The sequence below is a fragment of the Lepidothrix coronata genome, unplaced genomic scaffold (genome assembly GCF_001604755.1).
Source record: "Lepidothrix coronata isolate B3197 unplaced genomic scaffold, Lepidothrix_coronata-1.0 Scaffold107, whole genome shotgun sequence".
NCBI lineage: Eukaryota > Metazoa > Chordata > Aves > Passeriformes > Pipridae > Lepidothrix > Lepidothrix coronata.
Window position 1 is genome coordinate 2,386,287 of NW_016690287.1, and position 15,076 is coordinate 2,401,362.

General features: G+C 39.2%; 1 protein-coding gene across 5 annotated transcripts in view; it reads left to right on the top strand.

Annotated features, from left to right (window-relative positions):
- Nucleotides 1–13,228, top strand: part of EPS8 (epidermal growth factor receptor pathway substrate 8) — a 136,812-nt gene extending 123,584 nt beyond the window's left edge. For 4 of the 5 annotated variants that reach the window (XM_017823945.1, XM_017823947.1, XM_017823946.1 and 1 more), the window contains 4 exons: nucleotides 2,760–2,997; nucleotides 6,445–6,625; nucleotides 7,074–7,203; nucleotides 11,806–13,228. In XM_017823945.1, coding sequence (XP_017679434.1) covers nucleotides 2,760–2,997; nucleotides 6,445–6,625; nucleotides 7,074–7,203; nucleotides 11,806–11,919 — 663 coding nt within the window. In that variant the 3' untranslated portion in view covers nucleotides 11,920–13,228. The remainder of the gene's footprint in view (nucleotides 1–2,759; nucleotides 2,998–6,444; nucleotides 6,626–7,073; nucleotides 7,204–11,805) is intronic. The other variant, XM_017823949.1, reaches the window with a different exon arrangement.
- The last annotated feature ends 1,848 nt before the right edge of the window (nucleotides 13,229–15,076 follow it).

Consider the following 15,076-nt stretch of genomic DNA (forward strand, 5'->3'; position numbering starts at 1 on the left):
GTTCTACAGTTGAAAGTGTTCTCTACATGCACCTGATGATCTTAAATCCATTGTCAGTTTTTTCTCTGGATTTTTTATTTTATTAAACCTCTTTCTAAGTTTTTGTCCAAGTAGGGGCTTTGAAAAGAGCTGATTGCTTATATGGTGTCACATATGTATGTTTTGGAGCCAGCACTCTCTTCCTTATTCAAAACAAGAATATGAGAATAAATCACTATGTGAGTTTCTTAGTGAGTAAGAAGAGTAATAATTAACACTGATGTTCCCTTGTTTTAAATTGCTAATGTGCATGAAATTTCAGGAGTGATGTGTGAGGCAGTTACTTTTTACCTTTCTGGCATTACTATTTGATGTGATTTACTCCATTTTCCTCACAGCAATTACTGGGAGAGCTTTCAGAGGTAACTGAACTACTCTTCTGATATCGAACCTCAAAAATTAATCTGTTGTACTGTGTAGTCACCAATTCCATAATGCATGTTTGGTTCTTTTTGTAGCAATGAATAGAAGTGATGAGATGAATGTGTGGATGTCCTCAAAAGATCTGGAGTTAAAAAAAGAAGAGTTAAAAAAAAGAAATGTTAAATGCGATTCAAATATATAATTGGCTTTTGGGCACTGTTCAACAAAATGCAAAATGCAAACTATGGTTTCATCTGTAAATTTAGAATTTGAGTGATGCTTCCAGAGTAATTTTTGTTTTCACTCCAGCAAGTTGTTTTGATGAAGCTTATGAGTGCAGTACAACATGTCTTTGAAACTACTCCAGTAGCATCCATTGAGAGCTACATGTGGTTTTTAGCTGTCACTTTTTCTGGATTATGACTGTGGTGATGTGCAGTGAATGCCTTGATTTGTAATGAATCCTCTCTATCATAAAAAAGCCCTACTTTTTCTTTGCATGTTTTTTTGAGTAGATCAAGGGACATGTAGGTACATTGTGGGGATAACAGTCTAGTAATCGGAATCTGTGAACAGGATTAAAAAACGTGAATATCATTAGAACACTTTAATATTTGTGAAATTTTTAAATTCATTAACAAGCTTTTGGATATAGCATAGTACATGTATATATCATAAATTATGATATATTTGCTATATACCTCGTAGGGCGCTCTCTTCCCACCAAAGGGCAAATTTCATAAATATATTTATTCTGCTTGTTCTCTTTTATATTATGCATTGCACTTTGCTTGTCGTTTGACATTTTAAAAAAGTATTGTGTTAACGTTGAAATAGCGGCATAGAAAAAAGTCATGGTTATTTTCTTTTAAGTCCCCACAATGCACCACACAAGGTGGACACAAAACTGTTGAGAGCTGAATGCCTTTGAACAGCGAAATGCTAAGATAAAAACAAACAAACAAAAACGTTTGTTTCAGTATCTAATACAATTAAAATGAAAAGTTATCTAAGGGAAATAAAAGACTGATTTCTCAGGCTTAGTTGTCTGGCTGCAGAAGCTGATGGGGTGAGTTTTCTGCTGGTGTGACTCGTCTGACTGCAACGGTCCCAGTTTACAATCACAGTAAAATGCCTTGTCCATCAGCTGGACTTAACTGAGCTGGAGATTCCTGTAGCAGGGCAGTTGTTGACATTTAATGAAAGTTTGATTGTTGTCAGGGCAGTGATCTGCCGCTCAGATTCTAACATATGGCTCCTACAAATATTTCCCTACTTGATCCGCTGTAAAACCCTCTGCCTCCAAGGAAATAGGGACAGGTATTTCAGGAAGTAGCAATGAATCTGGGGAATGTACTCATCTATCTTCGTACCAAAGTAAACAGACTTCTCATAACTAAGAAATGAGGCTTTCTTGTTGGGCAAACAAACTTCAGTATTGAACTTTCAAGCTGTGTTAGTCCCATGTTGCAGAGAGGGAACACTGTTAAACAGTGAGACAGGGAGTGTGAACTGTTTGAAAGAAAAGGGTAGCACAGGTTGCTTATGGACTTACCTGTCATTGGGATTGCTTTGGGAAGATGTTTGTGCCTTCCTGTAACTGGTGCCATTCTAAAAGCAAAGAAGAAGAAATTTGTTCCCAAAATTACTCTTGAGACACCTGCTAGTTAGTTATCAACAGTAAGATAACTTGCATGGTTTTAGAACTTTATGTGAATTGGGGGGAAAAGAAACAACAGCCCTATTCCAAGAATTGTGGAATTTGGGTTTTTTTAATTGGATCATTACATTGAGGCCATATGTAGTGATCACACTGACAGCTGAAAAGGCACAATTAAATGGAGAGGAGGAGGAGGAACCTCTTTAATACTGTCTGCAGTTCAAGAAACAATGTGTTATCCTAATCCTACTGACATTTTTAAGGTAAAGCCTTAGCTGGGCTTAGGTTTGGCTGGGTATATTCATTTTTCACTGGTTTTTTTACATAACATCTCTAAAATACACATTTTTACACTGATGAAATTTGATAATTCAGAAATTTTGAATGCTATTAAAAAGTGCCAGGTAGTAGAGGTTTGGGACTTAAAAACGATTTCATGTATAGAATTCATCTGTTCGAAAGAAGGAAACGTATTTCAGACGATTCCATTGCTGTGAACTTTGTGTCCCACGGAGAAGGAAATTGGTGGCAAACACTGATGCCAGATCAAGTTTTGGCAAAGTTTGGAACTGTATCTGGCAAGTAAGATGCCTTTGTGTGATAAATGACATCAGTTGGTTCAATGCATCCCAGCAGAAACCCGAGTTTGATGTCAAGATTTTGCTGTCGAACTAAAAGTCTCTCTGCGTCTTTTCAGAAACAAAGGACGGACTATGTAGGAAAACAATCTGACCCGGTTCCTGCTACTCCTTCGCCACCTCCCACACCTGCTCCTGTCCCAGTGGCTGTCCCCCTCCCTCCCAGTGCACCAGCACCTATTCCAGTTCCCGTGCCCAAGGCGCCAGCAGCCGTCAGCCGCCAAAGCAGCACCTCCAGTGACAGCGGTGGGAGTGTTGCACGAGACACTCAGAGGCAGAAGCAAATTCCTGTGGATCGTAAGTTTGCCTAAGAAACGAGACAAAAAGTATTTCTTCCGTTCCCGTGTGTTTTGCTCACTCCTAGAATTCCTTAAAATTGTGTTTCAGATAAAATTTTAATGAAAAATTTAGTTTTAACCCCGTGTTTAAAATACGGATTTTCTGTGTTTGTTCTGACGCTCCACGATCATATTGGTAAGTAGGGACAGGACACTTTGACACTTGTCCCAGTCCTAAATCCTCTCCTTTTATGAATATCAGGAATCTCTAGTTAGTGACTTTCAACACTGGAAATGCCCATGCTGGTATTCTGGCTGATGTACGCTTTCCACCTAAACTCACTGCTGTGTTACAACCTAAATGCTTTTAAAAGTGTTTTTACACTTCAGTGCATGAACTTGCACCATTCTAAAACATGTATCCAAGGCTTGCAAGAAGACTTAGAGGTCTGGCTGATGCATAGAACCATGTTGTAATAGTGTTGTTGGAGGCTCCTCTTATGGTGAGGTCCCCCTGGCTTGGTCAAAGCAGCAGCAACTGGCAAGCCATGGAACTTTCATGGCCTTGTCTTATGAGGTAGCTCTTTAGCTGGAAAAGCTTGGTAATGCACATCCAACAGTGTGTGGCTGTCATGAAAAGTTCTGATTAAGGCCGCCTTGTAAATACAAAGCCCAGCCAATGCTGAGGCTTGACTGAAAAGCAGGTTGGGTAGGAAGAACTTATTTAGTCAGTAATTTCTGTCCTAAATTGCTTAAAAAGCAATATGATTGTTTGGCTTTGTAATAACTGAAACATATAGTCAAGAATTTGCTGTGGCTTTTAAAGAAATAGGTGTTAAAATAATGAGCTTTTTGTAGTTCAAGCTTTTTGACAGCTTTTCCCATCCTCTGCCTCCCTGCCTTATCAGAAAATCCTGCTTCCTCCTAAGGTTAGAAACTGGTATTGAGCATAAGCCTTTCTGGGAAAAGGCTTCTTTTTCCCCTGTCTCCAGTGGATGGGAAGTATGCCTGTGTAGATAATCACATGTCTGGTTGAGGAAGGCTCTGGGACCCTTTTAATATATTCACCTAAAGGACAGTCTGGCTGGAAATTATAAATGAAGAACAGCCTGGCAGGAGGAACAGGCTTCACTGCTGTTTCCCAAAGAAACAGTAGGGCGAGCTTCTGCCTTAGTCCTATTTTGGGCAGTTTGTTGCTTAAATAAAATCAGAAACCCAAGCAGTTACAAAATATGTGGAAAGTGATAGTGAATTTCACACGCACACACGCGCACAAAAATGATGATAATTTTATTTCCATGTAAGGACTTTGCATGCCATAGCATGCCTGTGTCCTTGAATCCATGATGGCCTTCTCTATCCATCTGTGGAAAATGAGAAGACCATCCTGGCTTCAGGCACGGGGTGTGAGGTGTGAAGGGTTGCTGTAGACTAAGTGGTTACAAGACATCTCTTGCCCTCTCAGCCCCGCTCAGGCTGTGGGTCACACAAGAGCACCTGTACCCTCCCAGAGCTGTCACTCAAGCCCAGTTAATGGACTGCAGGTACCTCAAAGTCCTTGCAGAATAGGTGCCTCCCCAAAGGTGGTGGCCGCCCGTGCAGCTGCTGCCCAAGTACCCACCTGACTCCTGCAGAGAACGATGGAGAACCTGCTCCACCCCCAGAGTGTCCTGCTTATTTCTGGTAGCACATCTAACAGCAGTAACAACCTGTTATCCAACAGCTAAATATTTGTCTTTTGATACAGTCTTGGTCCAGATAAAGCATAAGTCTTTCAAAATCTGTGTAAACAGAAGGAAGATAGCAATGTTCTCTCTCTCTTCCTGCTTGGGAAAACAATGGGTGCATGCTTCAATAACATTGCCTGAAGGCTTTACTCGTATAACCCATTTCAGATTTTCATGTGTATCACTGAGCACATGTCACTTGGGTTTCTGATTCACACTCTGGGGAGGGGGAAACCCTACACAGTAGGGCCTGAACGCCTGAAATGTTATACTAGAGATATTTTGTCCACTTTGAACCTGGGGCTACTTTGTAAAAGGAAAAAGAAAATGGCTAAACTAGAGTTTTTCTTTTTTTTTTTTTTTTGCTGTGGTGATTAAAAAAAAATAAATCCTAGAGGCCTATGTAAAGCTTGTTTTTATTTGTGTAGCTGCCTAGAGATGTTGATCCCTGGAGAGGTTTTGAGATAATATAAAAGGAAACATTTTTGCTGTCTTACATTTTTTTCATATTGAAGTTATGTTGTTTTCTTCTGTTCTTATCAGTGTAATGGGAGAAAAGGAATAGCTTTTGCCATGTGAGTGCATCAGAGAAGGTACTGTAGTTACTGTTTGTGTATCAGAGTGAGAAGGTTGAATAAAGATTGCTAAAAATATCTTGGCAAGGAAATCCTGAGAATTTTTGACATAACTTATGTTGCTTGTCAAAGGATTTTTGCAGTTGTTCCAGAGTTTCAGCACAGAGTGGTCAACTGTGCTAAATCAGTGTCTTCTGTGAGCTCAAAAAAGTATTTTTGAGATGCACCTTTTGGATGCTACCTATTTTGGTGAAGTTATCCATAGAAATTTCCATATGCATTTTAAACAATTTTCAGTGTCATTATAATTGATTTTGTTGAAATGGCTGGAAAAGCATTTCAGTTTGTTGCCTGCTAATGACCAGCCACTGAACTAAATGCTTCAGACAAATGAGTTCTGGGGAATAGGGAATTCATACAGTTTTCTTTAAAATAAACAAACAAACAAACAAGCTCTTGCCCATGAGAGCAGGTACTTTTTATTTTTTTTCTTTCCCTTTTCTAATGGAAAATGTGACAATATTTCAGCTAACCAGTCACTCCAGGCTTGGAGTGAATTCAAATTTCTTAAAATCCCTTAAAAAATGTGACTACTGTAATAGCTCATTAAGTGTAATGAGTGATATGTGTCAGCAGCTGGAAATATTTTTCCCTATGTTGATTTGCATTAAACACTTGGACTTTCAACTGAAAAAAATGTTTGTGGAAAGTACTACCTTTCCACAGTGTAAGCAATCTTATAATCTCCCTCATCCTTTTTTTTTTGTTTTGTTTTCATTTTTAAAACATGACACTTGTGGTTGAAGAAAGGCAGACCACGACAATTGAATAACTCTCCATGCCCATTTTCTTCTGTAGCTTGGGTGCTGTCAGACTGATCTACACCTCTGTGTGACATCCAGCTCATGTCTCCTTTTCAGGGTCTCAGTTGAATTCTGTTTGGGTTTTTATTTTTTGCATCTGTTTTCCTTCACGAAGAGAGGATTGGGAATCTTGAAATATTCCTGGGGGGAAAAAAGGACAACAATAATTCAATCAGATCTAGCGAATGAATCTCTAAAGAAAAAAAAAAAGAAAGTTTAAGGTTTACAGTGGAGTATAAGAAGAGACCTGGCTTTGATAAAGCAACTTTGAGAATAACTCCTGTGGGACCTCTGTCTTTAGGCAGGAAATCCCAGATGGAGGAGGTGCAGGATGAACTTGTTCACCGCCTCACCATCGGCCGGAGCGCTGCCCAGAGGAAGTTCCATGTGCCACGACCCAACATCCCAGTGGTCAACATCACTTATGACTCCTCCCCTGAGGATGTGAAAGCGTGGTTGCAGTCCAAAGGATTCAACCCTGTGTAAGTCTGAGGGCAAACGTACGAAGGTTAATTTAAATTATTCTCCTGTCAGTAGGTAGGATGTGGTTTGACCACTTTTTAAAATTGAGCAGCCAAGAAATGTCAGCTGCACTCTTGGAAAAAATACTTTGTTTTTACCTATATATATATATATATATATATATACATATATATTTATATATATATAAGTGTACTTGATATACATAAAAATAGAAATAGATGTCAATGTGGTTATATATTTACAGAAGTATAGATATTTATTAGCCTCCACCAAACGGTGGTACTCATAACAGATACTCAATTGACTTCAGGAGTCCTGTTGTGTAAAAGTTTTTCTTAATTTAGTAGCCCTACCCGAGGCAATGTGGGGTGAAGACAACCTGCTTCTCTCTCTTGGCTGGTGTATTTTTGCTCATTTCTTGTTTTTGTTCCCTTGGTGTGACCCCAGGACTGTCAACAGCCTTGGTGTGCTGACAGGTGCTCAGCTCTTCTCCCTCAATAAAGAGGAACTGAGGACTGTTTGCCCAGAAGGGTCGAGAGTCTACAGCCAAATCACGGTACAGAAGTCTGCCTTGGAGGTATGGATAACCCTTCTTACTGACCTAAGCTGGGTCGCCAGTTTTGAATCTGTACAAGTAAATAATTATTTCTGTGAAGCAGATGGTTTTTCCTCAGTCCCCATCACGTCGATAAGCATTATTTCTATCTGCGTTATTTGGTATTAATTCATTGAAACAGGGGTCCAAAAAGCATTAGAAATAGTACTCGTGTTTCAGACATTTTGTGCTGTAACCAGACTGCAAGAAGTCAAAATAAGCCAAAAAGAGCTTTGGAGGAAACAATAGGATAGAGTAAAATGCCCTTTCTTTTTCTTCTTGCTTTGCCTGGTACTTGGGCAAACAGGTAGTCCTGGTACATTTAGTGGTGTTGTGTTAGTTTTGCTTTGTCTTTTTAGGGGAGATTTGATCTATTAGGCATGAGAAGGTGGTAGAGCTCACTGTTGAATCTCAAGGTCAAACCTTACAGGTCAAACCTTGTGGCACCTGCATTGGAAGGTTTCTAAGAGCAGCAAACACTTTGGACACTGTGCTACCAGAGTTACTGAGTAAAGGATAAAGTGTTATATCTCTGTATTTATTGCTCTGCAGCAGTTTGCTTTAATTACAGTGGTATTGTTTCTTAAACACCTTAAAAGCTTGTATACAGAGCTGTGCTGAGGACAATGCTTGCCAATTTTTAAACCAGTAGATTTGGAGATGCACCTACTTCTTTTAAAACTTGCTGTGGCAAGTGGAGAAATGGACTTGATAATGTCTAGAGGTGAGATTAACCCAAATGAGAAGCTATATTCTTCCTATCCCATTTAAAAGAAAATCTTGAAGTTTAAAATGTTTTTCTATCCTCTTACAAAGGTGAGACTATCTTGCTTAAATGATTATAAGCATTCACTGCCAGGCACAGTTTTAAAGGTAGATTTAAGATGATGCATATTTTACAATTTGCCTGATCAGTGTGGATCAGAGAGCACCACTTTCTAACGTTGTTAAAATTGCTTTATTCCTTTCTTCAAGCCCTATTTTCCTATGAGGGGAAGGGAGAAATATTTCACCTTTGTTCTTAGAATTCTAAGTCACTACAGCCCAGAGCAGTCCATTATTTCCTAGTGAAAATATATGCGTATTCTTCAATTTTTTTTGAATGTTAGCAATCTTATTTCATTTTTATAAGACTGCTGTGTACTGAGACAGAAGTGCCTTTGTAGTGGAAGTTAGTTTGGAAAGCAGAGATGCACTGGATTGGAGGGATCTGTCCTTTTTTCCCCTCCATGCTGTTATTCTGCTTGCCTCAGTTAGGTCTCACTCTGCAGGAAACTGCAAAGTCCAAACTTGTCTAATAGGTCCTCTACAATAATAAAAGGGTGCTGACAGTTTAACAAGGTCATTCAATTTTGTTAGTGAAAAGGTAATTGAAATATTTATTTCTGCCTTGATATTTGAGGTTTAACTGATGAATTTCAGAATTTATGCAATTCCTGGTGGCTTTAACCTGTTGTTTGTTCGTTGAATTTTATCTTCAAAGGAATTGCATCTTCATTTCCCTTCCTATAATATTTCAAATCACAGGGTTTAGGAAGGCTGTTCTTGTTTAAGAGAGGCTATGGGAATGAGTATCACAACAAAATGTCTACATGTGACCCAGCAAAGATGAGCTTTCTTGTTCCAAACAGGGCTATGTTCTTATTGCTCAGATTGGAAACACTTCTAATAACAGAAGCATTTAAGCACATGCATGCTTGTACCAGTGTCAGGCCTATTTTACAATTGAATGCTTTTTATAAGCAGTAACAGGGCTATGGGTTTGACCACCATAATTGTCCTACATGATTAATGAGTGCCAAATTTTCATGGAAGTTCTCTGGCATCCTTTGTGTATCACTTGTGGTGTCATATTGCAGTAAATGCCCTGGGTGTTAAATACAAATAGCAATAAGAGCCAGAGGCAGAGCAAACCCACACACTCTCTGGCACTACAGAACTTTATGCCTTGTCTTTCTTTGTAATTTCTACTTGGGATCTTCCACAAGTGTTTCTGGATTCAAACCATTTCTGCAACCTAGGCCTTACTCTCAGCTTTGGGGCTGCATTCCCAGATACGAACAACCAGATCTTCCCAGTTTCTTTTTTAGTGTTCTTCTACCTCAGGCAGAAGATTTTTATAATTTTATAATTGGAATTGCAGTTTTTGTTGGAATGTAATAATTTTACCCTTACGAGGAAGGAAATTAATAGGTACCACACTTTCAATTGTTATACTTTATTTTCGTGGTAACTCCATTCAGCCCTGAATCACACCAGAGTTTAAAGCATCCAAGGAACTCCCAGTGGAGTTGTGTGGCCCCTGTATGAACATGACCAAGTAACAGACTGCAAGTGCAGGGAAGGTGTTTTTGGGTTTAAGAGCTTTCTGGGCCTGGCCAAGCAAAAGCTGAAAGATAACTCTGTGTGAGACCAGTGTGTCAAGACAGCAGAGAGTTGGTCATAGCCAAGGCCAAACACGTCCTTTCTGCCAGAGAAGTGGTGGTGGCCAGCAGGGGTGTCCTGGCAGGAGGCAGGATGTACCATGCTCTGTGTCCTGATCACAGGATCCCTCTTGGGAGCTCTTCCTGGGGCTGCTCCAGAGAGCTGAAGTTGGCTTTATATGCCAAGTACAGGACATTGCAGCAGTTTGGCTGGTCATATTTGCTTCTACTTTACATGGGTTTACTTTTTCCTTGCAAGTTGAAAATATTAATAAACCTCCATGATTATAAGGGTTTTTTATGTGTCCATTTCCTTAAGTGCTGCTGAGCATTTCAGGCTCTGGTGTTGAAAAGTGCTCGAGAAGATAAGTGTAGAGACACAATATGCTGAACACCACTTCTGTCCTCTCCAGAAAGGAACACTTGAGTTCCACATTCTGAACCTCTTTGTGCTCCACCAGTGGGAAGCACAGGCACACATCGCTTTAAAAGTGAAAATGGTTTCTGTCTAATACATGTATCAAATTGCCTGGAAGAACAACTTATTCTCTTTGACACCTTGGTGAAAGGAATGATCCAGGCACAATCCCAGAACTGGGACTGACTGATGGAGTTTACCTCATGATCTGGTTAGAGACTAAGCTGGGTAAATCGCTGTGGCCAAGGTCTAGCAGTCTGTTCCAAAAGCTGTATTCCTAAGAACAGCCCTGGGCTGCTTTGCTACGCTGTCCCTCACCTCTGAGTAGGATGTGCCTGTTGTGCTGTGCCACGTGTGTCTTGCAGCTGGTTTAGTCAAGCAGCTTTTCAAGCTCATCAGTCATGTTGTCACTGATGTTATCAGGAGGGCAAACTCTTTCAGCTTGGGCTGCTCAGTTGTTTTCAGAAAAATATTTCTACCTGACCCCTGATAAAGCACATTGTCGGGTATCTGCTGATGTTTTTTTTATGCGTGACTTCAGCAGTGAGTGACTGCTGCACTTGCTCTGTATCTAAAACCAAAAGGGCAAGGACAGAATGAATTAAGACAAATAAAACTGCTTTCTCGCTTTCAGAGAATCACTTATAAGTCCCCTGCTTTGCCCCTCCACTCTGGGAGAAGAGAGCAATGGTAATTTAAATAGAAGGAACATTGTAGCCTCCCTCCCTGTGGACACCTAACCTGTCTGGCCAGGTCAATGGCACCAGATAATGCACTGTAATGGATATAATGGGATAAATCTAAATTAAAATGTATGTAATAGGATACATTTTCAGTGTTCAGAATCAGTTGAAGGATTTTCCCCTTAACAGTCTTGGAATTTCTTTTACAGATTTCAAAAACAGTTTCTGCTTCCTTATTCAGAGGCTATTTTGGAAGCTTTGAAGTTTTGAAGGTCATGTCATAGCCAAATAATACAGTAGCAGATATGGCTCTTGCTTTATAATCCCCTGGTTTTATTCAAAGTCATGCACACTTTGGGAAGTTCTGCTCTATTGGATACGTGTCCTGGCCCTGCTAATAACTTCATTTATGTTGTCAAAGCAGTCTGTTTGCAGCTGGCTCAGCAGACCTGTTTTTCACTCTTAAAAGGTGAAATAAAGCCTTGTCCTCACAATACTTCACTTTTCCTAATACTGTGATATGGTTCAATTCTAAGTACTGTGCTACAAGTTTGAAACCTGTGTCTCTGAGCAGCAAATGCACGATGGTGTATCATATAATGTGAGTGACTGGGATTGAATCCTTGCTTAGCCCTTGGCTATGCAATCCCACGTGTTTGTGTGAGCTCTGCATTTACATAAATCCAAACCCATCAAGGATTTACTTTCGGTTTTTTAATTTCTAAATATTATTGCCCTGGTTTTTAAGTACTCAGAGGTGGAATCCAAGCAAACTTGCTGACCTTTAACCCTCCTTTTGCTGAAGCCATATTTCACCCCATACATATCCAACACTTCCAGGGCCTTGTGTGAGAATTAAAGATGCTCAGCAGTGCTGAAGGGTGAGCTCAGACTTTTAATCTCCAGGCTTTTTTCTGGTCTGTATTTAAGGGTAGTGTAAATACTTTCTTATTGGAGCTGCAAGGTGAGTTTAATTTGTTTAATATTAATAAAATGATGTAAAAGGAATGCCATCACATGCCAAAACCACAAATAAACTCTTTTTTTTTTTTGTTTATAGGCAAACAGTGGTAGTTCAGAACTGCAAGAAATTATGAGAAGACGACAGGAAAAAATCAGTGCAGCTGCCACAGATTCAGGTGTGGAGTCCTTTGATGAAGGGAGCAGCCACTAAATGTGTTTCTTCTTTTCTTTAATTCCATTGCCCATAGCATCATACCATCCAGCTTTGCTTTAGGAAGCAGTGAAGGGGAATGTCTTACTATATTGTAACTTAACTAGCCAACACAAAGAAAATTTACAGTGGTCTCCACAGGAGTACCTGCTGCTGCCTTCTCATCACGAAAAATAAACAGATGAGAAATTCAGTGGAGCTTCCTGGCAGGTGAAAATATTGGTACATGATTCATTTACACCCAAAGATGAGTCTTGGCTTTATGGAATTAACATGACAGACAAATTGTAGCACATCTTTGTGATTCATCTGAGGGAAGCTGAGCCAGCAATAAAAAAAGCGTTTGACCCCTTCGGTAATTATAAGATTCTGAATCCCATCTCTTGCTGTAGTGTGCAATTATGTCTTTTTGGCTCAGTCTTTCTTGTCATGCATTCGGCTGCAGGACGTTTACTTGAGTTGTCGATGCCAGCAATTGGAGAGGAAATCTTTAGAGAATGAACAGCAGCCCAACATAGACTGAATCTTTCTTGCATCACTCCCAGGATGTTTTATTACTAATGATGCTGTTTATAGCAAAATAATACTCTGTACATTGATTTTATCAATACTTCACCCGTGATGAACTATAATATTGCACAAGAAGGAATAACTAGAATATAGTAACACAACTCAGCTCAAAGAGGTGATGAGATCTGCTGTAGCTGGCCATGCAACAACTCACAGTACATTTTTTTTAATATACTTGCATTTTTTTTTTTGCCTGTAACTTAACCCATCAAAAGAACAGTGTATAATCTAGACTTCTCTGTGTGTTGATCCCAGATATCAGTTTTTCCTCATGTAAAAAAACTATTGTTCTTTTATAAATGTAATCTTTTGGGAAAGTGGATTCCTGGAGGCAAAAGGGGGGAAAAGAAGAGGAAACATCCTTTCCAGAAAAAGTTATTTTTGAAGATGAAATGATTTTTGTCACAAAATGCTCTGTTATGGTCATGTGATTTTATATATAATATATTTATTATATATAATATATAATATCACTTAATTTAGACAAATTTAATCATCTAGTTTGATTGAGTTTCATAGTGCCTTTTTCACATGAATCAGCTTAAAGTCTGCAATAAACAGTATTTCTTGTCTGTTAAATCGTTGTATCTTTGTGGCTACAAAGACAGTAATGAAATAAGAAAGTAATCTTGATTTTTGCCATTAGTTTACTTCTCCTCTGCATACAAGGGAAGAAAAGAATCCTACTCATTTTTCGCAAAAGAAAAGATTAAATTCTTAATAAATTTATTAAGTGCCATTTATCGTAAATGCCCTCACAAATATTACTTCTGCGTGTTGGTTATGTGTCTATGTACATTTTTACATTTAATATATATTCTTTATGGCTGTCTGCATAAGCATGGTCTTATTCAGAAACGGGTCAGTAAGTGATAAATCCTAAACTGAAGACTTCAACTGCTATAGCAGTCACTAAAAAATGGATTCTTGTCTTATCCAGTGAAAGAAACAATGATTCTCAATTGCTTTCTCCCTCTGGGAAACACTTCAACCAGCACACCAGCATCATGACTACATCCATTCAACACATATACAGAGCTTTAGGGGAGAAATTGTCTGTCTCACTCACTGCCTGTCATTAAATGCCAAGCCCAGATCTCCAAAGGCTTGGCATATTCTCTTACTCAGAATTCCCTCTTCCCCACACTTTCAGCATCCATACCTAGCCTGAAGAGTGGAGATGTGAAGCTGCTCTCACTTTTAAGTACAGGAGTAGGAAACTTTTTAAAAGGTCTTTGAAATTCATATTTAAAAATTAGTCCCTGTCTTTTCTCATGGAAATTAGGTCTGATTCCATTAAAAGCATTGTGGCAGCAACCTGCACCTCTGTTTCCCTGCTAATTACCAAAATATGAAGCCAATATTCATCCTCTCTGCAATCCTTATTCTAGCATTCAGCACATGGGTTGGCTTTTGCCCAGAAAGAGGCATCAGCTCTGAGACTTTTCTGACTCTGTGGAGTTTGGCATGCTGAGGTCTCGGTGGAAGGACCCATAGTTCATCTCTGAGAAAAAAATAAAAAGAGGTGGTTTCACAGTTGGGTTTTTTTTTTGAAACTGGATTTCTGTGTGGCTGTTGTTTAGAAAGAGCCAGACAAGTTTGAATGTGGTCAGTGTGTGCTCAGAGGCATCTTTGGAGATACTTGGGGGGTGGGGGGGAAGGAAACCCCTTCCATACACTGAAGGGATAAGCAGAATAATCTGGGGTTGTATCTGTCTTTTTTCATAGTTCCTAAATTAGCTACTAATGACTTAACAAGCCAGTACAACTTGAGTTGTATTTTACCCTTTTAACTTTGCTGAACTAACCTTTATGATTTCTGTGTTACAGTCTGTGAAATCTGGGGCCAAGGCAGGTATTTCCCTTTTTGCTGGAATTTCCTTGGTGGTTTAAAGCATCATAGGGAGCTTCTCCCCTATGCTGTGCAGTTTTTGAATTTTCAGTTTGTTGGCAGTTATAAGAAATCAAAAGAAGATCTCATCTGGGGTTCCTCAAATGAAAATGTTTACTTCAAAATATTCAATGGTTTAAATGAAAACAGTAGTAAAATGCAGTGTTCCATTCAAAATGTTTTCCTTAGGATTTGAGCAGTGAGGCTTATTTTTTAATACTAACATTAAAAGGATATGACACATGAAAAATGTCTGACAAGGAAACAAAACAGTTTTTTAAATGTCAAAGAAAGTGCCTTATTAGATGTTTGATAACATAGGGACTACTTTGCTAATTTGCTACCAACAATCTGCCTTTTTAACTGGGTGGAGGGAAAGAGTTTTAGCAGTGCGTGTTCACTCAGCAGTTTTATGTTTTCAGAGCACAAACCTTTTAATATCAGCAAGGCACTTCCTCCCACTCCTTCAGGCTGCCTGTTCCCTTGGGGTGCCTTGGAGAGAGCAAACCACTGTGAAACCTCACATTTAATTCAGAACGAACATTTCTAACCAATAGTGATGGATGGAGCAGTTTAATTACCATCTAGCAATTCAAATGTTAAACACTGCTTCATTCAGAGAAATTGTGATCTGTAAGTGAGATTTTATACATATTTGTGTTGCTACAAAGCACTTTGCTGTATAAATGTTAGTGG